Below are 24785 nucleotides of genomic sequence, written 5' to 3' on the forward strand. Positions count from 1 at the left end.
TGCAAATAGTTTTTTTTTATTGAAAATGAATTGAAGCAAATATTAATTTTCTTGAATTCTGACATATAAATTCAATGGAAATTGTTGAGTTTTCATTATATGTTCTGTTTTTCTGTTGCTTATTTCTTGATGAAATTATTGTAAAACTTTTCATCAACTTTTCCAAGTTGCATGTGAGCATTTTAAGAGTAAAATATTAGTCAATTCTGAGCATTTTAACCCAATATAAGTATAATAATAATCGATGAACAATCAGAACTTTTTTTCTTTGATATAAATATATACTTCTTTTTTCAAGATTATCGATTATTTTATGTATCATTGAACAAATCATAAGATAAACGATTATCATTAATACTTTTAACCCTCAAATTATCAGTCCAATGAGGATAATCATGATAGCTACTAATATACACATTGAAATTTCACCTAGATTGAAATTCTGAGAGAAAAGTGAATTTCGGTTTACTTATTGAGAGGGGAAAAAATGGATTCCGAAAATTTCACATTCTATTAATATAATATCATATTCTTTAAGCGGCAATCACACCAGAACTTTGTGATTGTATCCAGTGGGAAAAAGTAGGAATCGAATCAACCTGTTGATGTTGATTCATTGAAGTTGTTTCGGTGAGGCAAAAAAGTCAAATATTCTAACGAATTAGAAAATCCCCTCAGGGTGAATATTCTGATAATCAGTTTCCAGATGAGAACGAGTTTCCTTCAGAATTTGAAAGTTTGTCATTTTTGATTGTTCAGATTAATGAACTTAATCAACATGGTGGTTTATCAGACAGTCAATTATATCAATAACTTTCAAGATGATTTAGTTTCATCAATATGAATTTGGTACCATGATGATGATGGTTATTATGATCATCATTGTTTTGTTTTATTTTGACGTCATCTCTCATCATCGGTTGATTAATTAAATGTCACAAGAAGATAGCAGAAAAAAACTATTACCAGATTAGATTTTTTTGTCCATATAAACACAAGTTTATGTAATATTAATATTAACCATAGACTGTGATGACAGTTGATGATTATCATGGTAAATATGAATGAAACATCACGAAACTCATGGTACATGAAACAGGAACGCAATTAAATTATCATGAGCAAAGTCCTCGTTACGTGTTGTTGTTTTCATTTTGTAACCTTGATTCTGATTGTCATTGACTTTGATTCATTGTACTAATAACGATAAGTATCAATATGAATCTTCCAAGTTTATCATGAACCTTAGAGAGTTCATAAGAATTACCAATTCTGGAGTAGATTTATTCTCAATTTCGTTCCCTATCATTTGATCATTCGCGTGAAAGTTGATGAACATTTCAACCTGATGAAAGTTACTGATTTTCTCTCTCAGACCACCATGAATATATCCTTGTATCATCATGAATCTTCAAGTTAATCTTTCAAATTTCAAGGCTTTAATGATTATAACCTGATAATCTGATTTGTTACTTTTTGCTTTTCGCTTAAGTTTGAACTTTTATCCTCTTCATGATACTAAGTGGCAATAGTAATGATAATTTTTCATTAATTTTGATCAAGTTACAATTCTTGTACATGTTCAGCCACAAGAATCACCATGAACTTACCAGGCACAACTCACCTTAGTATGAAAATTGCAAGGTTATCATATTATCATTATACTTGAGCCAACTTAAGATTTACAGGTGAAAACATTTACCTTTGTAATTAATAGATTTCATGTTCATGATCATCTTTTTAATGAGTTTCTCGCTCTTGAAGATTAATTGAATTCTGAATAACATTCAGAATTTTACCTCTTTTTTCACTAATAGTAAAACTTAATATGTTGATTACCAAAAGGTGATTAACCAATTGACTGATTAAGATTCTCCTGGGCAAAAATAATAATCTTAATCATGGTTTCAGCTGAAACTAAGACTCATCTTCAAAAATGTAAGTTTTGAGTTTCAAGGTCATTGTACATTTCAATTCAGTGACTATGGTTGTGATTTACTGAATGATGAATGATCACCGCCATGGGTTGACTCATATGATTTGTTTATGATGACAATATGTTCAATCCTTTTGTTTCAATCAGTCTACCAATTTTTTTAATACCTTGAGGGTATTTTGCATTTTCGTAGGAACTTTTTTTGCATTTTGATGCAAAAAAATAGCGAAAATGAGAAACAAAAGTTTCTGATAAGATTTTCAATACCATGAAGATTGATAATCTTGCGATCAATAAATCAGATTATGGGATGAGTTTTAATGTTATTCAACAAGGAAAATGAATAAAAAATCAGTTATATTGGTGAAAAAAGGGGAAAAAACTATTAACATGAGTAAAAATGAAAAAAAGCAGAAATAGTTGTTAGAATTGATTTTACTCTTGAGGTTCTGAGCAAAACTGGGATAAGTTGAGATGAGAAATGTTGATAAGTTGAAAATGATGATAAATTTGAGTGAAAAAGATAAGTAAAAGTAAAGACCAAGAAAGAGGAAAAAAATTTGAAGGTAAAAAAAGTTCTAAGGTGAATGCTGGTCAATGATTTTTTGAACTTATCGAAATATTTTCATGATAAATGGAAGAAAAAAAGTTCTAAACAGATAGAAAAAAATTCCATCCATTCAAGTTTGAACTTTTCGAATTCAGTTCTTTCAAGAAAAAAGTTCTAATATATTTTCAATAGATTAGCAAATTGTTCAGATTAATGAAATAGTAAACCTGAACATCCATTGAAGGATCAATTTTGATTAAGTTGATTAGTGAACAAATGATTGATTTAGATCTGCAATATAATCACCAAATGCTGAATGGTGATTGTTGAATTAATTAGAAGTGTAATCAAGTCTTAACCAGATGATTAACAGACTTAAGTAAACTATTGGCGACTAATTGTTTGATCAATTGTTTAACTTATCAGATTGTTATCAATGGTGATTGTTATTATTATTACTCTATTAATTAATGAACAATTGGACAATTAGTTTAACCATTGTTGTCATTAATAATTGAATATATAGACAATTAATTTAGTTTGCAACTGAATACACACATTAAGATGTTGATTGTTGAAATAAATGTTAATGTATGAGAGTGACTGGTAAGTACTAGGATGATGATGACTAGATTGTCATGGTAAATTATCATCATGTAAGGATGAGGATGGAGATAAGATGATGAAGATGATGATGATATTTGCTGATGTTTTTTTTTATATTCTGATGGAAGAGAAATGAAAAAGATTCTTGCAACACTTTTCCCTGTCAGAATCAGATGATAGATGACATAATGATGATGGTGAAAAAGTTGTGAATAAAATTGAACCAGAATTTATCATGAGAATCATGGTTATCTTGATACTTTATCATGACGATGATGATGATGAGAAAATTGTTCTTAACCACCTTTATAATGTTAATAACGAAACAATAAAAAAGTTTTTTTCTTCAACTTGATTCACTTTCTTTTATCATGTCATCACCATCAAGATTAAATCGTTATATCCAAAAGTTCAATATGAATTCTGATTGTTTAATATTAATTATGTTTCTATTAACTTAATTTTCTTCCAATTTTCTCAGTTCGTTTGTTCATCTCTTTCATGACATCATGAGATCTTCATGATTATTAGCAAATTTTTATTTTTATTTTTTCTTTTACTTTAATCAGAGTTATAGAAACTGAATTAAGTAATTATCGTTTTGCTTGAAACTCACCAAGATTCATGAGCTGAAATTTAATCCTTTTCCTCTGAATTTAATTGTTCATTTGACCGACTGGATTAATTTGAACTGCATCAGCTAATCTTAATCCGTTTCCCTTGTAATTGCTTAATAAGCTGATTTTTGAATTTATCTTAATTATGTTTCATTTGTGTGAAATTTTCATTGATTCAGTTTCAAATTTCAAAACTTTTTTATTAGTTTTTCGATATGAAATTTTGTTAATTTTTTAGCTGAACAAAAAGTTCTGGTGACTATTTTTGTCTACATTAATCCTCATGTTACATGATGATTTTTTGTTGTTCGATTATTCAATTATATCGATTATTAGATTTGCAATTATTTTTATTTAATTCATTTTCCATTGTCCCACAAATATTAGTTACATGATAATCATTGAAGATGAAATAATTCATATTACCGAATAGAAGATGTTATCATGAAATGAAAGTTCAGAAGATTATGAAACCTTGAAAGAAATGGAATCCTAATATTAAGCTTATCATGATAATAATAATAAACAAAAGGCTTATCGTTTTCTATACCTGATAAACAATCATGATATCAAAAGTATCATGATAATGAATCAGGAACTTTTTCCCTGATCAATACAATACACACACAACATGATAATATAAATATATTTTTATACCATCACCATGAATGTTTATCATGTGTTATTATTTTGATGAAAGAAAAGGTCAATGAGAAAAGCAATTTAGATACAGACTAATTATTTCATGATAATAAAATAAGATGAAAACCTCAATTCATGAATCAACCAGAACCAAGAATTCGTAACCTTTTATCATGGTGGTTCTAAGTTGCGTGACCTCAATAAAAAGCCAAAATTTCATGGGGATTTCAGATTGAGACAAAATATGACATTTTTTCCAGGGGGAATCTTTAAATTGGGAATGATAATACATGTATAAATAGCCATCAGAATGATGGTCACCATCTCTTGACCATTATCACCATCAAAACTATTGAAATAAGGTCAAGATGCTATATTTCATGCGTCATGATTGAAAAATCCTGATGATTATCATCACCACCAGAATCATTGATAATCATGAACAATTTTCAATCAACATGATATTTTTAACCACCACTATTATGATAACCTTGACAATTTAAGTGTCAATTTGTTTTGTTTTGTTTTTCTTCAATCAACTTGATCATTTATTATGTTTATTCATGATTAATTTTGATGTGAATCATTTCCCAATTGTTTCCTCCAAATAATCAACCAATTATTAATTTATATATCTACACAATTGATTGTCTAGAGTTCTTATCAATATTGATTAGACAGTGTTAATTATCAGGTACTATTTATGTATGAATGAAATGAGGTGATGATTGTTAATTAAGTTTATCAAACTATCATGATAATTATTATTTTTATCATTATTAGTTGATAGTCTTTGAGTGAGTATGTTAATCAATTGACAAGGTCAATTACAGTTACGTCAATTACAATTGAAACGTCATCCTAATCATCATGAATGTAATTTGTTTTATTCAATCATCTTATATATAAATATAATTAGTTATGTGATAATATTGTTAATCAAATAGTTGATTTTTCATTAACTTTCATGATTATTTTGTTTTCAGAATTTTTTTTGTCTCTGAAATTTCAACAGCTTTTCATGTATCAATCTTATTGAGATCTATTTGATTTTATTTGCTATTTTGTTTCCAATTGATAAACTTATTGCTTTTGTTTTCTGTCTGATTAAGCCTCTCTTTTCTTGGTGATGGTCAGTCATGGTCACTCTCAACATGAGCCATGGAAATGTAGCCATAAAGAATAGAAGAATTTTGTTTTGCCTTCTCTTCATCAGATTCTACTCACATTTTACCTGATATCTTCCGGTGAGAAGATGAAGATGAATAAGAATATCTGAACAAACAGAGATGATGGTGATGATGACGAAGCATGAGAATAAACTGAAGAGATAGATATTGACAGGGAATCCACAGAATAAATGAAACTAGAAAACCTGAAAAAGAAGAGAATTTACTTTCTCTTTCTATCTATTCTCTTTTATATTCATCAATTCTTTTGTATTCCAGTCTCTCTCTCTCTCTCTTTCTTTCTTTCTTTCTTTCTTTCTTTCTTTCTTTTTTCCTTCCTTCCTTACCTTCAATTTCAATTGAGACTTAAATCTCTCTCGAGTATCATGTTGATGATGAGGGATTTGGTTACTTCAATATTATCATTATCTTCATCATTGTTGATTCTAGAAAGAGAAGATAATAAAGTAAGAGAATGTAAAATATTTTCCTTGTCATCATCATCTTTCATCTGCATCACATCATCAGTGAAAAAAACATCACTTCAACTATTCTTATTGTTTTTTTTTACCTGATTATCTTGATCAACATCACTATCACATCATCATTATCCTCATGACTTTCATGCATCTGAAACCTCAAAATTTTTTCATTTGGTACTAAAAAAATATCCAATCTACAAGCTCAGCATTCAGAACTTATAACCATTACAAATATCCTATTATTGTTGAATTGAAAATGAATGTTAACCTTATTGAACTGTTCCCAGTTCTCTTGCCAATTCATTTGAATTAACGATAAACAAATTCAATATTCAGTGAGTAGATTTTCATGATAAACCTTATTCTTTACATGCATTTACCTGTGGATTCAAAATTCACAAAATCCTCGATTGAATCAAAATCATAATAACGATTAGATTTAATCGGTTCTCCAATCGTCAATCAATCATCAATAATTTCAATGGAATCATCTTGATCTCAGTTGTACTAATTATCTGAAATTTTTTTCTCATCCTCTTAATTGTTACTCTTAATTAAGATGTAAATTAATTTTCTTCAAAATTTCTCTTCTTACCTAATTAACTAGACAGTAATTACAATTTGTCATCAAATTTTATCTGATTAAGCTAATTTTTCATCTTCATTGATTAACTAATTTTCTTTGTATTTAACCAAGAAAAAAAAGTTAATTAGCTTGATACATTTTTCTGAGCTTCTTTTGTCTCTTAATTTTCATTGATTAACTTAATTTCACTTTTCTTTATTGATGATCATCATAAACAATTATTAAATCACTTACAAACAATTAGCTGACAATCATAATCATCATCATTATAATCCTTTAGTATTAATAATCTAATCAATCAATTACCGAGAGTAACAACAACAACTGATGATTCCTGACAATTTAACCCGGTAATCATGATCATCTTCAAATTGATTAGTAATCAAATGGATTTTTGTCTATTGTGATTAACTTTAGTTAATTATCATAATCAAAATCAATTAATTTAGTTACATTTTGAATAAAAAAGGAAAAGAGCAGAGAATCAAAAAAGTTTTTCTTTCCAAATAAAAGTTATCCAATTTTCTGGTCTCTGATTTTTTTTTTCTTGTGAATAAAATTTATAATTAAATCAACGAGAAATCTTCAGAATGTGTATCAATTAACTAATTAAACCATCTATTAATTATCCAAAGTATATTACATCTAGAGAGTTAATTTCAATTAGATAAATTTAGATTGGTGAATGAGAGATTGGGGGTAAAAGGGTGGGAAGAAAAGTTCCAAAGGTAAACTTCCGCCTGAATGATGAAAGATGATGAGATTTACAACTAACCAGAATTAGAATCAACTTGTTAACCCAAAATTAGTAACAAAAAAATGAATAGATGATGAAGAGTTTTCATCTCTCGTGAGGATTGATGAAAATGCTTCAGGATGAGAAGGAAGAAGATGAAGGAGAAAAAAAAATGATTCGGAAACATGATGATGGTGATGATGATGCCGAGGATTCAATTATTAGACTGGAATTGATTATTTTTCATTTTCTCCGTTGATTTTAATAGATAATTTTAAAGTTTTCTCGTTGAAAATTGAAAGCTAATTTTGGTTCATTTCAATCTGATGATTACCATGAAATCTGAATGAATTGATACATTGACACATATCATGAATTCATTAGGGGGAAAGTAAATATGTAAACATGATATATCAAAATGCTAAATAATCTGATAATCATGATGATGATGGAAATGGATATTAAGATGAATCGGAATTTTTTATCAATATCTTTAGAGATTGTTTTTCCCTCCCTTCCTCATGAAATATATAATAGAAAATCATTTCTATCTCTTTTTTTTTACCATGATGATATTACTTTTCCTCTTTACATGTTATGTATTCATGTTCAGGGTTGAACTTTTCAATGTTTTTCCATAATATTAGAATGCCAAGAGCGATCAGTTATCATCATCATCATCTTTTTATCATCTTGTCTTATAGAGTTGACAAGATAATTGATAATAAATGTAACCATTCAATTCTGTATTGAAATAATTCTGATTTTTTTTTCTCTCATGGTGATGATAAAGATTCAAGTGTAACACTCAGATTCCAATGATGATAGAAACCTTTTCATTCATATTTTAAGGATAAATTCATCATCATGATAACCATGATGTTCATTTAATGATGAATCGTTTGATTTCACATACTCACTGATTGTCAACAATGTCAATTTCATCATCAACAGTTAATTGTCTTGATGATAACAATAATAATTTCATTCTGATTATCACAAATGAGGAAATTTTTTTTTCAATCACTTATGTAATACTTTCATGATATCATTTCATGATTAGAGATTTTTCAATCACACCCATTGTGGAAATTAATTGTTACAATTGATTGTCAAATTGTTTTGATGATAATTTCGCATTCATGGGCTGGATCGGAAAAAAGGCAAACCTTAATCATGTTGATATTGAAATCCCATGTTAAAACTATGAATTTTTGATAACCACCATCATGATAATTGAATATAATTCAGTCACGGAAAAGGTTGAATCATTATTTTTAATGCTTTACAATAATATATGAATCTTACTAATTATCTGATTAACTATTTAACTGAATCAAATTAATTCTATCCCATGAAATTTTTTGACAGCTTAACAATTGAAACTCATGGTGTTTACTCAACTTTTCAGGGCAATAGTTTTAACAAGTATATTATTTGAATATAAATATATTGATGTGACTCGGTTGATATGTATCAGAACTTTCTTACTCACTCTTTCTCCTCCTACTGAATATTATTGTTACTCAGAAATTTTCCAATATGAACTCGGTGTTTATTATCATTCTGATGATTATTGTTATTAGAATTCATAAATTCTCTGAGACAAAATGAATTCTAAAGGCAAAGAATCAACAGAAAATATCAAACTGATAAACATTATTTCCTTTGGAACTTTTTTTGATTCCCCCTGAAGTTTGAGCTTTTTTCTCATGTTGAGTTTGATTAAGTTGTGAATCGTTAAATTATGAATCTTGAGATTCTGATAATAGTTTATTATTGATCTGATTATGTGTCACTATGAAGATCATAATTCTGGAATCAGTTTCAAGTTCAATCCTTTGGAAAGTTTTCATGTTGATGAATAATTTAACTATTAATTTACATGGAAATGATTCAAGTTTCGCTATAAACGATGATGAATTGATGATAATTTATCAAAATTTTCATTTCCATGATCGATTCAAGGATCATTGAAGCAGTTTGACAAAAAAGTTCTAACGATTTGAAAATCGTTACAACACTTTAGTTTTCAATTACTATTCGAGCTTCGATTTTCATTAAAAGTTCATTTTGAGCGATTCAGAAAATTTGATTACTCAAGATTAATAGTCTTTGGTCAATCTAAGGGAATTTCTGTAATAATCATGATTTAACTTCCAACAATTAGCCAAATAATTGGGAAATAAATCATAATCGTTTTGCTTTTCCAGGGATTGGAAATGATATTTTTGCAACCTTTGGATTTTAATGATAAATTTCATGTCAATTCTTTGCCCTGATGAAAAAAAATTGAAAGTTCCCTTTTCCAATATATTAATACACATGGAATGTTCAGTTTCATTGAACTTTTGTTCAGAATGATGATAAAAGATGATTGGGTGAGAGAGAGAGTCAAATGAGCCTTGAAAATGATGATGATTATTATGATTAAAAAGGATCACTAGTTAAACTATTTTTTGATTTACGAGCTAATTTATCAATTGATAGGAAAATAAATTACATGTTGATCATGATTTAGTTCATCTAATGAAATTTATCATTTAAATTAAATATAAAATCAATTGTATCCTTTGAATTAAATTTCTTTTCATAAATAACAATTTAAAATGATTTCTTTTCCTTTTTCTGATCAACTGATTTTCTCAAATCTCAATTACAATTTATTGAAAGTAGAAATTGCAAACAATTGAAATCAATTTGTTTCTGTTAATCATTACGATGAAAAGTAAATCAAATTAACACTCATTATCAATATTAATACCTTTATGATTGTTTAATGTTTAACAATTAGATTTACTTTCAGATCGATGAATGATTAACTAATTGTTAGCTAAATTGTGGCTCATGTTAAAAGCTTTTTGATTATAAATCATTATGACGAAATTGAATATAAATTAATAGCAATTAAAGACCATTGTTGTGTTAAATTGATTCTGATAATGATCATCATCATTATGGGAATTAAATCACTCAACTTGATATTATTGTGAACAACAATTAACAAAAATCGAGAGATAAAAAAAACTACAAACAATAAACTAATCAAAATGATAATTGTTGATAAAACTTTTGAATATTACATAAGTTATTCAATTGTTGAACATAATTTACATCAAAAACCAATGATTTATCAGTTAATTGCTTCATCATTTTGTTGGTGATGATAAACAAGATTTTTTTTGTCTCTCATTCTGATAGTTCATCTTCATCATTTCCGTTTCCACTTTGTGAAACAAATACAATATCCAAATGTCATTGCGATTATTATTATTACCATCATCATTTTTATCATCATTTTGATCCTTTCATCACTGTGACAACAATTAGGAGACCAGAATGTTTTTCATTTAGCAATCCAATCAATCTGCTAAATTGTATTTTCACTCTAATTAACTTTTGCCTTGAAGATGATGATGTATTTAATAAAACGATGACGACGTGAACCTGTTCAAAAAGATGAAGATGATTGTAGATGATAAGGAAGAAGAAAAAAAGTAAGAGAGAGAGAGAGAGAGAAAGGAAATAGAAAAGATGAGGATGACAAAGAAGATGGAAAACAAAAATTTCTTTACAAGATGAACTAGGGAATTGAGTTGACAGTGAATAAACTAATTCCTTGACATGAATTGGTTTTTTTCCCGATTCTTATTGCTCCGAGTTGCCCAATTTCATCATGATCATATTTATGATATTCCAATGTCTTAATTAATATCTTCAAATATTCAGATAACATCAATTCTTATGAATATATTCAACAACCTATTCACTCAGGTAAACATTGAAATCTCACTATTAATACATTTGATCAACATCATCATTGATAGTAACCATTATAAAAGGATAAGCCTTTTTTTTATTCATCATAAAAGTGACTAAATTATAAGCAATTGTCGCTGTTGCTAACATGATGGAACTGAATTATAATCTCAGTTGAAATTTTCTTTTCCATGAACTTTAATGATAAAAACACTCACACACAATTCAGGAATATGAACATTATACTTTTCTCCCTGGTAAATGTCAGTTAGTTGGATTAACTTTTCAATGTTCAATACATGATGAATTCATAGATTATCGATAATAATTGACACACAATTTGTGCTTTTACCCTTTCATGTTAACTTAATCACCTAATCAATAATCGTTATAAGCTTTTGGCTTGTAAATTTTGTTACAATTTTGATTTACTTTCATGTCACAATCAAACAACATAATCAAAGTTTGTTAGTTTTTTTTAATATTTATTTTAAATTTTTGTTTCCAAGCAAAATGTTTACCGTTATATTGTTACCTGTAAATTGTAATAACAATTTATAATGATGTCTACGTTGTTACAATTTAAATTGCAAATCATTTTGTTGCCATCATATTTTTTAACAATAATAATAATACAATTTGGAAATTATTTCATCTGAGATAATTGTCCTTACTCTTGAAATGATTATGGCTTCATGATTCAATGTCACCTTGTAATTGTAAGGTTATCATGGTGATAAGTGATGAAGATAAAACTATTATAAAGGTTCAACTTGTTATCTTATCATGAAGATGAAGATGATAAATGAATGAACGATCAATCAATAAATTGTTAAGACACAAATCGATAATAAAAATATGATTATATTATTAATATGAATGAGCATCTCTCTGGTATTAAGATTAACGAGTGGAAAAGCAGATTAGTGTAAATAAAACTCAATCCTTGGCTATTAATGATTACTAAGATGAAGATGAAAATGTTTACAATAACAACAGATAAGAATTGATTATTACACCATGGAGATAATTTTCTGATTACTCAGGATCGTTGATTGATTTTCGCCTTGAAACTTTGAGACATGGATTTTGATAATATGGAAGCTACAAAAAAAAATAACTATCTCTTGATTAAGGAAACCTTTCAATCTCGTTACATATTCATTTTGTTTATCCCATAGATTAGCAAATTAGAGGGGAAAAAGTTAATCAATTGATTATAATCCAAGTTGATCTTGAAAAATTGATTATGTTTTTTTTGTGCTGCTGTTTATCATCAACCTTGGAGTTATCAATTTATTATTATATGTATTGAGATAATCAAGTGTGTGTATATTGATTAGTAGCTGAGATAATCTGTTAATCTGTTAATCTCTTGGAGGGTTAACTTGGTCCTGGTGATTATTGTTTATTTTTAACAAAAAGAAACACAATGATTAGTCAAGATGATGTTAATTCTGTTTGTTAATTGGTTGAGCTTTCAATTTCCATGATAATCTCAACTTTTTCTTATCATCATCTTGTCTCTCATCATTTTGCAATCATCAGCTAAATTGTTAATCTAAAATCATTTACCGTTAAATTAAACATTAATTTCAACTTTGTAGTCTTGTAAGCTTATCTTTCAGTTTGTCTCTTTGCATGATAATATCATCATGATGAAGGTGATTAATTTCACACTGAATTCATCAGTTGTTTCAAAAGTAAATGATAAAAATATCAAAAGAAACCAGAGATTGCACTTTACAAGGATTTTTCTTCCTGTTCATCATCACCATCATCACCATCATCGTCATTACTGTGATTATCATGATGATTATCTTTTGTGTTTGATACTGGAAAAAATCATCATGGAATCAGATTAATTGTCGAAATTGTTAAAACTTCTCAAACCAGTAGTAGATTTTTCAATCCAATTTGATACAATTAAGGTGAAGAAGTTCATGTTTGATGATATTATCATTTACCTGGGAGCTTTGTGTGTGTTTGCTGTTTGTTTTCAGCTGAAAAGGTAAATAGTTTTCATGTAGATTCTCATTTGATTGGGTTGTTAGTATTTCCTTTTTTAAGTCAAATGAATAAGTACCGTTAGATATTGATGGTTAGTGTTTTTGTTTAGCGTTCGGTAGACACATAAGTTGGATGGATCGAGTTCGAAATGTTCAATTCAATTGAAGCGAAAAGTTGATCGTGTTCATCATTGAATAGACAAGATTGAAAAAGGAAAAGGAAATATAATAAAAAGTCTCATTTGCAAATAAGAATAATTTTTTCTCGTTCTTTTCTTTGACTTGGTTTTTTTTTCTCCATCCTTGAATTGATTATCGAAAGAATCAATTCTAACTTGTGACTCGAATAAATTATCTTGCTGATTATCATGATATTGAGATGAGTTAATCATTCTCTTTCGTTCACTTTCATTCATTTACTCGTTTATCATGATGATCATCGTTAGTTTCGTTAAGATAAAGGGTTGAACTTATCGAATGCTACCTGATCTGAAAAATTGGATTCGATTCTCATATTATAATAGTTGTTTTGAAAGAAGAAAAAATAATTGAACTTTTTTCTTCTTCTCTTCCATTTCAATGTTAATCCAACATGGATTCAAGTTCATGGAGTGATGATAATGTTGAATAGTGAAAATAAATGAGAACAGGGGAAGATGTTAATCATGAGCTGAGAATGTTAAAATCTTTGAGAATTCTGATTCTCTCTTTTTCTCATCCTTTCATCTTGGAATTTAAAATAATCAGAGAAACTTTTAGACTGGAAAAATTGAGATGCTCTTCATGATGATGATGATGATGATGAGTCTCTTTCAGTTGTTTAGTAATCACATGGATAACATGTAATCATGAATTGATGATAATCAGTGAGAAAAGAAAACTCGATTCTGACTCTGACAATGAGCTTTAATGAATTTCAATGAATTTCAATTGAATCGAATGCTTTTCAAATTGAGTTGAGAACTTTTTTCCCTCTCTATCACCAACAACAACACGAAAAATTTTTTCTCCAATATCATGAAATCAATTAATTTATCTCGCGAATCGAATATGAATTAATATCACTCTCACTATTCTATTCATACTTCTGTTTAATTTGATTCTTCTGAATAATTCTGATTGAATTGAATGGATGGAAAAACTTTTCTCGATCTGAAGGTAAATTTCAATTCTATCACAAGGAAACTCCCAATTTCTTTGTAAACTATTATAATAATATCTCGAGAATAATAATGATCATCATTTATATACAGAAAATGAAGCAAATATCAAGAAGAAAATTGCAACCATGAAACTGAGTGTCCAGTCAATTTGTTCAGAAAATAACCATGGGATATACAGTCAACAATCATGTTATCATGAGAATAATAATAATACAATGAGTTATTTATTCTCATTTCATAACAAGAACTGGAACTTTATATATGTATGAAGTTTCATGGGGAAGTTAAAAAGAAAAGAATAAAAAACAATTCGATAGCTGAAGAAAGAGGAAAAAAAAAGTTCTAATCAGATTTGAGAACAAAGTTTCTCTGACATTCGATAGAAATTCATTGGGTTGAATTTTATTCATTGGTATTGATTTTGAACTCGAAACTGAATTGAATAGCTAATTGTTTCCATGAGGATGGATAGCTGATTATCATGAATCTAATTATTATCAATATAATCATAGATTTGATAATCAACTGTATGAACAAAATGTCAAACAAATTTAATAGTTTCCATTGTTTGAACAATTTATTTATTACTTTTTACTTTGTGTTGATAACAATGATTATCAACAATCAACAACAATAAATATTAACACGCGATCAACAATCAAATTGATTTCCTATTATTATCATAATCAAATTGTAACGACAATCAATGAGCTTTGGGATACAAAAGTAAACATTTAAAAAACGATACCAATCAAATGATATTAATAGCAAATGATTGAGGTAATTTATTGATTGTTAGAGTTTCATCAATTATCAACTATGTTTAATTGTAAACTTTTCAATAACATAAAGATTTCAAGGTTACCCTGAAAATCAATTCCATCAGATTATCAATAGTTAATGAATAATACATATCATAAGTTCAATTGAATGATTAGTTGATTGTTTAAAGTTTACATGGTAACATTTTTTGGAACTTTTTTTCTCAATGGAAATTGATTGTTTTTCGAATTTTTTTTTACCCTCCAGGCAAATGCTCAACTTCGAAAGGAGGAATTTGCTCGATTATTGGAAGAACATGCCCAATTGGTGAACGAAATTAATCGAGCTGAAACAACACTCTTATGATTAGATGGAAAGATCAACACTCATCCACCCATCGGAACCCACAAGTGAACCAACCGGATAGGATTTTAAGCGAAAATTAAATTTCCCATTGGAAAACATGAAGAAAAACCAACAACAATTAACATCAATACCAATTAGTTAATCAACTTGGGGCTAGGGATCAACAGATACATTTATCCACACTTATTACCAGTCACAATTAAATAATGATTTGATTACCAACAACCAAATTATAACATCGCTCTAATCAAAATTACAGAAAAACAAAATTATTAACAAAAAAAAAGTTTCACTCTCTCTCTTCCTGATCTTTTATCTTCCTCTCCCATTGATATTAATATACAATTAATGTTTTAATTGTAAAACAAATTATAATTAACTATTAATAATTATCGTAACTCCGTGTCCAAAAAAAATTCAAGAAAATTATGAAAAATCAAACAATTAAATTACCAAAACAAACAAAAGTAAATGATTATATCGCCTAAATGAAAACAAGTCCAAATCCTTTCAATTTTCAATTGTATTATTATCACTTCCGTTTCCTGTATCTCTCTCACCATTCCCATTATCCAATCTGAATATATAATTAATTATCTTAATTATTGTTATATCTCTCGTTCATATTTCGTCCTAATTATTATTAATTACAAACATGGAAAAAAAGAGTTAATTGTTACTTTTGATTTGCGAAAAATCGAGTTGGAGTTTTAGAACCAAAGTTTCGAATTCGAAGTGAAAAGTTTTTTCTTTCTTTGTGAGAAAATTGTAAGGGAAACGCTTCGATTATTCTTTTCCCCTCTTAATCACTTTCTCTCTCCATCAACAATCAATTAATTATTATATTTGTTTATCCCGCTTCAATCTCTGTAACCAATCACATGTTATCTTACCTGCTTAAATACCTTAAGCGTTTCCTTTTCCTACACAGTTGCTACAGTTGTCACAGTTATTACCTATTGTCCACTACTCTCAACTCACCTTCATTATTATAATTACCTTACCTTACGGGTTATGTTAATGAGACAAGTTCTCTATCTCTCTCTACCTTTCAATTCTCAATCTCTCCAACTTCCGTTTCCCTCAATTGAATCTCTCAAAGTGTTACTTAAATCAATAAACAATATTTCCTTAATAATTGATTGTCACTGATTGACCTTGCTAATTAGTAAAAGGGATATTAGGGTAATCTACTCTAAACCCTTCTCACTGATTCTAAGGCCTGCAGTTCGATCATATCGGTGCATTTTGTAAGGGTGCCTGTACCTCATCCCCGTGAATTAATTAGACCTTACAAATGGTGGAGATTCCCTCATTTACTTACGAGTATTTACTTTAGAAAGTAGTGGCAAGCACTATCTTTGCTAAAGGTCATCGTGAAAAGTGTGTTCCTTTTACACGTGCTACTTAAAATTTAGTGTGTCTCCCTAAGCTTTTTAGCGACAATTCAGTTTCAATCAACAAAGTGGAGCGTTTGTCCTCAACATCGTCATCAATAGACTCAAAAATTTATTCATCATTACCAACATCACTCTCTCTTCCAAATCTCAGCACTTCATTTATCGATTTCTTCAATCGCAATACGCAGTGTAACGTCCACGATTGGACCTTCAATCAATCAAAAATGTCTGAATCATCAATTACTATTGGCGACTACATCAGCGATGAAAATAATCGCCAACACCTTTGTGAAGTCTACGGACTTAAATATTCTGCCCAAGGCAAAGCCTACACCACCAAGGTCATTCGCGAAGCGATGACCACCCAAGCTTTTATTTGTGGTTCCCTCTCTTCCTATTCATCACCCATCGATAAAAATCTACCTTTCGACCCTAAATTTCTCGATTGCCCTGAAATTCATCATAAATTAAGATCTTCCGGAATTACTGAAGAAAATCTTCGAAAGCTCATCAAAGAAGAAGTCATCGATGAAGGTAAGAATCTTTCTGAAGATTATTTGAAGGAACTTGAATTCACTAGCATGCAAATTAAAAGGTATTTTGATTGTTTCTCTGAGAAAGATGATGATCAAGGTGAAGTCAATGACATTGACAATGACGAACCTAATCATTATCATTCTCCAACTCCAAACAATAAGAGTAACAAAAACCAGCCAATTAATCAGACACCAATTAATTCAAATCAATTGTTTAACAATTCTATTTTTAATCCTGCGTTTTTTCAACAAATGTTCAGACCCAATTCACCTTCAATTCTTGATGGATTTAAATTCAAATCCGTCATTGAAGAGTACATTGAAAAAGGGTCACTGACTTTTTGCCAATGGCTCAACAAATTGGAGAGAAGAGTTTCCCTTCTTGAATTATCAGATCAACTTGCGATCAAAACTCTATGTGCTCAGGTCACTGACGATATTCATAAGGCTATTGATGAAATTATTAAGAATAATCCTAACATTTCATTTTCTAATTTAGTTAAACGAGTAAGAGAAAGTTTCGTCGGCGAAAGAGAAGTAGCCGAAGCCACAGAAAAACTATTCAATAAGAAATTCATCAAAGGCACTAATCCAAGTGATTATGTCTTCGAGCTCACTGAAGCTGCTAGATTAGTTATTCCGAAGATTCCCGATAAAGGAATCATCTTTCTTATTCTTCATTTGCTTCCAAATGAATTGAGTTTTTCATTAAGGCACAATTCGAATGTAAACACTCTCGATAAGTTAACTAAGTTCTTGATTATTTATTCTAACAAGATTAAGGATAATTCTTCTGATGAGAATTATGTTCCCACTCCCAATAATAGACGACAGAATCAAAACAATAATAACAATAGGAGATCAAACAATTACAGTTCCAATTCCAATTCCAATTTCACTCCCAACAAAGATAACCGATCAAATCGATCAAATTCATTTAATTCTCCTAATTCCCGAAATAAATCAACGTCGTCGAGTAATGATCAGAACAACTCATCATCACCAAATAATTCAAGACCGTCCAGAGGTCGATCATCAAATTACAGAGGACGTGGAAGGTCAAATAATCAACAATCAAGACCCTCCCAGCAACAAAATAATCAACAACAATCCACAAATTTTAACAACGCTCAAGATTCAAACAACAGTAACACTAACAATAATAATAGTAATTATTGTTCATTTTGTACAACTTATGGTCATTCGACAGCAAATTGTCAGGCTAAAATAGCCGCTGAAACAACAAATTGTATGATACATTTAACTAATAATCAGATCAACATGAGACCGAGAGTAACAATTAAATTAGATCACCCTGATGTAGCTAATATCGACGCCCTTCTTGATTCTGGCGCTGGTTCAACGTTCATGAGAAAAGATTTAGCTATTCGTTTAAAGATTCCTATCTATCAGAGTCACCATGAATTCTTAGGTTTATCTGGAAGAAGTAAACCTGTGAGAGCGGTCGGTGTAACTCAGTTGGTTTTTCGAGTAGAAAATCCTGAGAAATTGGACCCATTGCGAGTCTTTGTTCTTGAGGAATTACCCTTAGAAATGATTCTAGGTAAAAATTTCTGGTTCTGGTCAAACTCAGCACTGGAAGCTGATCCTGTTCAGGGATGGAAACCCACCAGATCTGGGAAGCCACTCAAGGTTACCTTGATGATTCCCGGACCTGCTTGTTTCCATCACCTCTTCACTACTCAATTCCCAAAGATTTATGGTCCTGCCCGTAACTATCCACCTCGCTGCAATTTTAATTCATCACAGTCCACATCTTCAGCCTCTCAATCAATTACAACCTCGAATTCACCTTCAAATACTTCTCATTCAACTGTAAATCATCAACAATTAATTAATCATCAATCAATTAATCAACATCAATCATCCAATAGCTACAATCAACCTTCAACTTCTAGTCACAATCATCTTAATCATCCTAATCAACTTAATCAACATTTTAATTCCTCTTCAAGTCTTAATCCAAATTCTAATTTAAATTTTCCACTATCAACAAATTTTAATCAATCAACAATTAATCAACAATCAAGCCATTTTAATCAACATGATAATCATGTCCTCCTCTCAGATGAACAGTATCTTCATGAAATTAAAAAAGCCAAATTAGACACAAGACGAGACGAATTTCCTCAGGAAATTTCAGATTTACAATCAACCTTAATTAAAGGCATTTCATCAAATTTAAATCAGCATCAAAAATCATCAATGATTAATTTTCTCAACAAATTCAAATCTGTTTTTTCTACGCATAAATACGACTTGGGTTGTATACCTGCCGAAATGGTAAACATTAAAATTGATATTGGCAATCATTCAATTCCTAAATGTAATCCCTATCGTCTTGGCCCCAAGAAACGAGAAATCTTGGATAAGAAAATAAAAGAACTGATGGAAAACAACATCATTGAACCGTCAAATTCATGTGGTGGTTCTCCCGCTTTTCTAGTAGAAAAACCCAATGGGAAGGATTATCGTTTGGTAACTTCTTTTAAAGAATTAAATTCGATCATGAAAACTCGATCATATCCAATGCCTAACATTGATGATCATATTCAGGCCCTTGCAGGTTATGAATATTTTATCACCATTGATTTCGCTCAAGGTTTTCACCAAATTCAACTGAATCCTTGCGAAAGAGAAAAAGTTGCTTTGGTAACTGAAATGGGTAAATTTCAATACGTTCGCTTACCCATGGGATTAGCTGATTCCCCTGCATATTTTCAACAATTTGTAAATTCTGTCTTTGGCGATCTACTGTATAAAGCTTGTCTAGCATATATAGACGATATTGTGATCTTTGGAAGATCATTCGAAGAGCTAATCAATAATGCTGATGCTGTATTCACGAAAATTAAAAATATTGGTTTAAAGGTTCAACCTGATAAATGTAAATGGGGACATAAGGAAGTCAAATTCCTTGGACATATCATCAGTGGTAAAACAGTTCGTCCTGATCCAGAAAAGATTCAGAGACTCAAAGAGTTCCAACCACCAAAAAATGTCAAGGGACTTCAAAGTCAACTGGGACTTTTTAATTATTTATCTAAATTCATCCCTAATTATTCAACTGTCGCTTCGATTTTATTTGAACTATGTTCAAAAAAGAATAAAGGAAAATTCAATTGGGATAGAAATCATCAAAAGGCTTGGCAACACATAAAAGATTCATTGATAAAAGATTGTTTGCTTTCGCAATTTAAACCTGAAGCTCAACATAAATTGATGGTTGATGCTTCATCAATCGCTGTTGGTGGCATTTTGCTACAATTAGAAGATAATGAATGGAGAGCAGTTTCATATTTTGGTCAGAAACTCGCTAAATATCAACTCGCTTACACGATAACGGAAAAGGAATGTTTGGCCGTCATCGTCGCTGTTAATAAGTATTCACATTATCTCAGTGGAAAAAGTTTTACGATCGTTTCCGATCATTGTGCACTTTGTGCTCTACCCAAAATTAATTTTAAATGCGCTCGATTGCATCGATGGGCCTCACTAATGTCTCAATACGACTACAAGATCGAATACAGTAAAGGAGAAACTCACCCAGCTGATTGTTTCTCTCGATCAAGTGAATGGCGCCACAAGAAAATTGGAGAAATAAACGAGGAAGATTATTATAAATATTTACTATTCGCTTTTGAGGATAACTGTCATGTGATGTGCAATGATTTGCATCAAGCTCCTCATCATTTAACTCACAATTATAATTGGATGGAAAAAGATGATACAATTATAAAAAATTTTGATTGTGACGACATTCAAATGATTAATGAAGAAAATAAATATCAATGGATTTTATTTTCGAAACAAGTAGCTGAACAAATTGGAGAGAAATTAGGTCAACCAGAAATTATCGATGACAAGTTAATTTCTAAATTTATTGTTACTGGTGATCAACTAAACAAACCCGATAATAATGAGTTCGACAACTCAAATGAGATTAAAAAGCATCAATCTAAAGACAATTATATTCGTGGTACTATTCGTCAACTGTCAAAGGGTTATTTAACTAAGCATTTCGTAATGAAACATGGAATTCTGCACAGGAAGTTGAATAATAACAATTTGGTAATTGTTCTTCCTGCATCTCTACAAGAGAAAGTATTCAGTGCAATGCACACAGAATCAATTGGAGGTCATTTTGGAGTTAAATCGACAACCAAAAGAATAAAAGAATTATTTTGGTTTCCTCAAATGGAGGAATGGATCAAATCAAAGATCGACAATTGTGATGTTTGTTTATCATTTAAACATCCAACAACTAATAATCATCGACCTCACCAAATGCCAATTCCGCTTCAACCCTTAGATCGATTACAAATCGATATCGTCGGGAAATTTCATCCCTCATCTCAAAGAAATGAGTATCTTTTTACCGCTGTGGACTATTTTACTAAATTTGTATTTGCTCAACCTACGAGAAATCAAAAAGAAAATGATGCTATCAAGTTCGTTAAATATATAATTCAGTTTATCGGACATCCGAAGATTATCCAAGTGGATAACGGACCCTGTTTTAGATCTAATGGATTTAAAGAGTTTTGTGAGCAACAAAAAATTAAATTACAATTTACTACACCTTATCGACCTCAATCAAATGGATTAATCGAAAGGTTAAATGGGATTCTTGGTAATCGCATCAACATGTTTACTGTTATTCCAAAGGATTGGGATAAATGGATAACAGAACATGTTCTCAGCTATAATTCTGCTCACTCGGAGAATTTACAAACTTCTCCCTATTTCCTGTTGTTTGGTAAACTACCAAATACTCCCCTGTTAAATGAATTGGAAATTCAACCTACTCAAACTGCTAAAGAGGAACTACAACAATTAAGAAATGATCATTACCAACGAATGGTTGGAAATCAACAAAATCGACTTGATTTAACTGATCCTAAACCTTTACCCTTTAAAGTAGGTGACAGAGTAAAAGTTTCTGTAAAGATTCAGAACAAACTAAGAGGAAAGAAACTAACAGCACCTTATAAAGGTGATTATATTGTGATTGAAGTTTACGATTCTGCTGCTTTAATTATTGGTCAGAAAGGTCCAGCAATTAAAGTTAATTTTGAAAATTTAAAATTGGCAGGCGATAGAAATGAAATTGAAGATTTGACTGATCAATCAGCTGATGTTTAGACAACATCAGTTATCACAAATTAATTAATCATTTGATATGATTAATTCAAAAGAAACTCCTGTCAATTTATCTTTTCATTTCTTTCATTCAATTCATCAGAAATTTATTAATTTCTATTTCTTTCAATCTCATTCTCTTACAAATTTAAACAGATAGATTCATTCTCCTTTCATTTTTATTGATAATCATAGTAAATTACCGTGAAAATCAATTTAGATAGCAGTGGTCATGTTAATTGATCAAGAAGTAAATTACCCCTTTGATCAAAATTATAAATTTAAAACACAGTTAACAGTTCAGAGTAAATTACCCTGATAACTGATTTAAATTTACCAAGAGACAAAATTAATTGACTCTTAACCCCTTTTACCCTTTGATTTGTGTTTCCTTCTTTCTCCTCTCCTTGGTGGAAAAATTTCAGTTTTCGCCATTGCCGAATCGTATTGATCTTTTGAGAGTAACCCTGTTAACAAACAAATTTAAATATTAATATAAGTTAAACAAAATTAATAAAATTAAGGAAATTGATTTAAGTTCACTTGGATCATAATTCGTTTCAGTTAGAAAGAAGATTCATCAATTTGATGTTAGTCAGATCGAAATCGAAACTTGACTGTTTTTAACATTAGCAAATCAATTGTTTTAATTAATCAAAATCGACCACAATAACCAAAGTAAATTACCCTGGAAATCGTTTCCATTTTGTTGACAATTTTCAACAATTAGCTATCTAATTTATCTATCTGATCTCTTTCGCTCTCTTACTAATTTATTTATTATCTTCTCTCTTCATCTCTTTCTCTCTTAATTATGAGAACTCATTGTTATTCAAAGTAAATTACCCTGAGTAACAGATCAGCTGAATTATGATCACAAATGAAGAGAAGATATTAGGGTAATGTACCCTAAACTTCTTTCCATTAAATCAATTTAGATTTAAACGTAACAAGAGCCAAAGAAACTTTGACCATTTCGTCATTTAAAAGTATTAATACTTATCTTAACTTTCCTCCATTTTGGTTCTCACGATAGATATTCGTCACCAACATGTTAAATAGAAACAAACAAAAGAAACAAATCAATTAGTTTTCAAATTCTATTTCTAATTAATACATAAAATTACCTTTTCAGTCGATTATCCAAATCAATTAGATTAATTTGTTCCTCTCAATTAGAATTCACCTTAAATATAAAAGAAAAGAAAACACTGAACAAAAGCTAAAGGCCAAAGTAAATTACCCTGAGCCTCATTTCAATTGCTGAGTCAATTAAATTCTTATTTTTAAAATTTGGGAAACAATCAAAACTAATCAATTGCTAAAAGTAAATTACCCTTATTCAATTGATTAGAATTAATTAATTAAACAATTTTAACAAAGAGAAAATTTTTACCTTCTGATGCAAAAGAGAACGTTGTTCCTATTCAAATTTTCTGATGAAGATTCTTCAAAAAGTAATCGATGGATTTTCTTAATTCTTACACCATTGAAAAGAGCATCACTTAATTAATAATAATTAAACAAATTCACAATTAGAAAAATTAATTAACTAATTAATTAAATCAATTAATTAAGGAAGTCAAAAGTAAATTACCCTTGTCTTCCTATCAATTGACCAACTGAATGCGCTTGCGCACCAACTCTTTCTCTTTGTTTCTCTTTCCCTCCAATAGAAAATTCTATTCTCTTTTTCTCTCTTTCTCTTCTCTTTCTTTTCTCTGTCTATTTCTCTGTCTATTTAGACGTTGGTCAAATTCTATTCTTTTCTAATTAAGAAAGAGTCAAATGTGTCTTTCACTTCAAAGTGTCACCATGTTTTTCAGTTTTCTTTTCTCTCTCCAAATCAAATCAACAATTAATTAATTATTTTTCTTTTATTTTTATTAATTAGAAAAGAAGATATTAGGGTAATTTACCCTAAACTTCTTTTGATTGATTCAATTAATTCAATTTAGATTAGAAATTGTCAAGTGTTACAAAAGTACGTTACCCTTGTTAACACGTTGTTTTCAGTGAACCACATTTTAATTTTTGATTTGATTTGATTCTCTTTTCTCTCTCAATTTCTATTTGAAATGTTTAATTTTCAACAATTAACTAAATGTTAATAACAATTGTAATCAACAATCAAGAGAATTTAAAATTGTAAATTTCCCTTTTCTCTCTCTCTTCCCAACAATCAACCTTCGCTCAATGTCAAAGTAGCTATTAGGGTAATTTACTCTAAACTACTTTGTTAACTACCTTCCTTATCCTATCCCAGTTAATTGTTAATTAAGGTAATTTACTTTATACAACAA

At 29.5% G+C, this 24785-nt stretch overlaps 2 protein-coding genes across 2 annotated transcripts in view; both read left to right on the forward strand.

Annotated features, from left to right (window-relative positions):
• Window positions 1-15996, forward strand: part of LOC128387260 (dual specificity protein kinase splB-like) — a 36036-nt gene extending 20040 nt beyond the window's left edge. Inside the window, exon 3 of the mRNA XM_053346447.1 lies at window positions 15285-15996. Coding sequence (XP_053202422.1) covers window positions 15285-15383 — 99 coding nt within the window. The 3' untranslated portion in view covers window positions 15384-15996. The remainder of the gene's footprint in view (window positions 1-15284) is intronic.
• Window positions 15997-16155: 159 nt separating this feature from the next.
• LOC128387043 (uncharacterized) lies at window positions 16156-22485 on the forward strand. The gene has a single exon (XM_053346179.1). The coding sequence runs from the start codon at window positions 17008-17010 to the stop codon at window positions 22483-22485; it is 5478 nt and encodes a 1825-aa protein (XP_053202154.1). The 5' UTR covers window positions 16156-17007.
• Window positions 22486-24785: the final 2300 nt, after the last annotated feature.

Source organism: Panonychus citri, unplaced genomic scaffold (assembly GCF_014898815.1).
Source record: "Panonychus citri isolate SS breed McGregor unplaced genomic scaffold, ASM1489881v1 Contig00077, whole genome shotgun sequence".
In the NCBI taxonomy this organism is placed as follows: Eukaryota; Metazoa; Arthropoda; class Arachnida; order Trombidiformes; family Tetranychidae; genus Panonychus; species Panonychus citri.